Genomic DNA, 743 nt, shown 5'->3' with positions numbered 1-743 from the left:
GGCAGGGCGGGCGCGCCGGCGGGCGGGGGGGCGCGGGGGGGCCGGGCGCCCCCCCCCCCCCCCCCCCCCCCCCCCCGTGAACAGCGGGCCTCGCCCTGCTGGTGCGCAGGATGCAGCCAGCACGACTGTCCAGGGACGCACCTGAGAGCGGCAGGGCCACCTCTCGGCGCCACCGCCGGGACCCTCCTGCTGGCAGAGCGTGTGGCAGCGCGTGTCAGTCCTCGAGGCACAACTTGCATCTGCTCGGCCCCAGTCCTGATCACTCGACTCAAGGCGGGCTCCCTCGCGATCGAAAGAGCACAAAAGTCACAGCAAACGCAAGAGGACAACTAAGCTAAGAGCGTCTCCAGCACACACTGTCTGGAAACCGGCGGGGCCAGCCCGAATCAATGGAGCGCAGGGTGGCCGCGGGGCCGAGGTGAGAGAGGGTGGTGGCGGCCGTAAGGTGGGCGCCGGGTGGCCTCCACGTCGGCGTGGGGTAGGTGCCCGGTGGCGGAAGGGCGGAAGGCCGGTGGCCGCAGAGCGGCCGCCGGTGGGCGCCGGGGTGGCCGCGGTGGCCCGAGACGCCCGGCCCAGAGACGGCGGCCCGGGCCAAGGTCACACAGCGCCCCGCGCTGACTCACTCGCGGGACCGGCCCCGAGGCCCGGCGCACCGAGGGCCGCCCGCCTCGGGCCGGCACGCGCGGCCTCAGTTTCCCCGCGGTGCCGGGCCGGGCCGGGCCGGGCCGGGCGGGGGCGTGGCC

General features: G+C 76.2%; 2 protein-coding genes across 3 annotated transcripts in view; one reads left to right on the top strand and one right to left on the bottom strand.

The window, feature by feature from the left end:
* The window catches only part of THAP4 (THAP domain containing 4), a 41,662-nt gene that overhangs the window by 40,324 nt on the left and 595 nt on the right, over positions 1-743 (bottom strand). Inside the window, exon 1 of one of the 2 annotated variants that reach the window (XM_049614508.1) lies at positions 142-349. The exons of the other annotated variant lie outside the window; for it this stretch is intronic. Within the exon in view, the coding sequence (XP_049470465.1) occupies positions 142-239 (98 nt within the window). The 5' untranslated portion in view covers positions 240-349. Of the gene's footprint in view, positions 1-141; positions 350-743 lie in introns of those variants that run through there. 2 annotated transcript variants of the gene reach the window in all.
* ATG4B (autophagy related 4B cysteine peptidase) overlaps positions 341-743 on the top strand; it is a 27,182-nt gene continuing 26,779 nt past the window's right edge. Inside the window, exon 1 of the mRNA XM_049614515.1 lies at positions 341-418. The gene's annotated coding sequence lies outside the window, so the exon portion shown is untranslated. The remainder of the gene's footprint in view (positions 419-743) is intronic.

Source organism: Panthera uncia, assembly GCF_023721935.1.
Source record: "Panthera uncia isolate 11264 chromosome C1 unlocalized genomic scaffold, Puncia_PCG_1.0 HiC_scaffold_3, whole genome shotgun sequence".
Taxonomy (NCBI): domain Eukaryota; kingdom Metazoa; phylum Chordata; class Mammalia; order Carnivora; family Felidae; genus Panthera; species Panthera uncia.
Note: the sequence above shows the minus strand (reverse complement) of the source record. Positions and strands in the feature narration are given on the sequence as shown.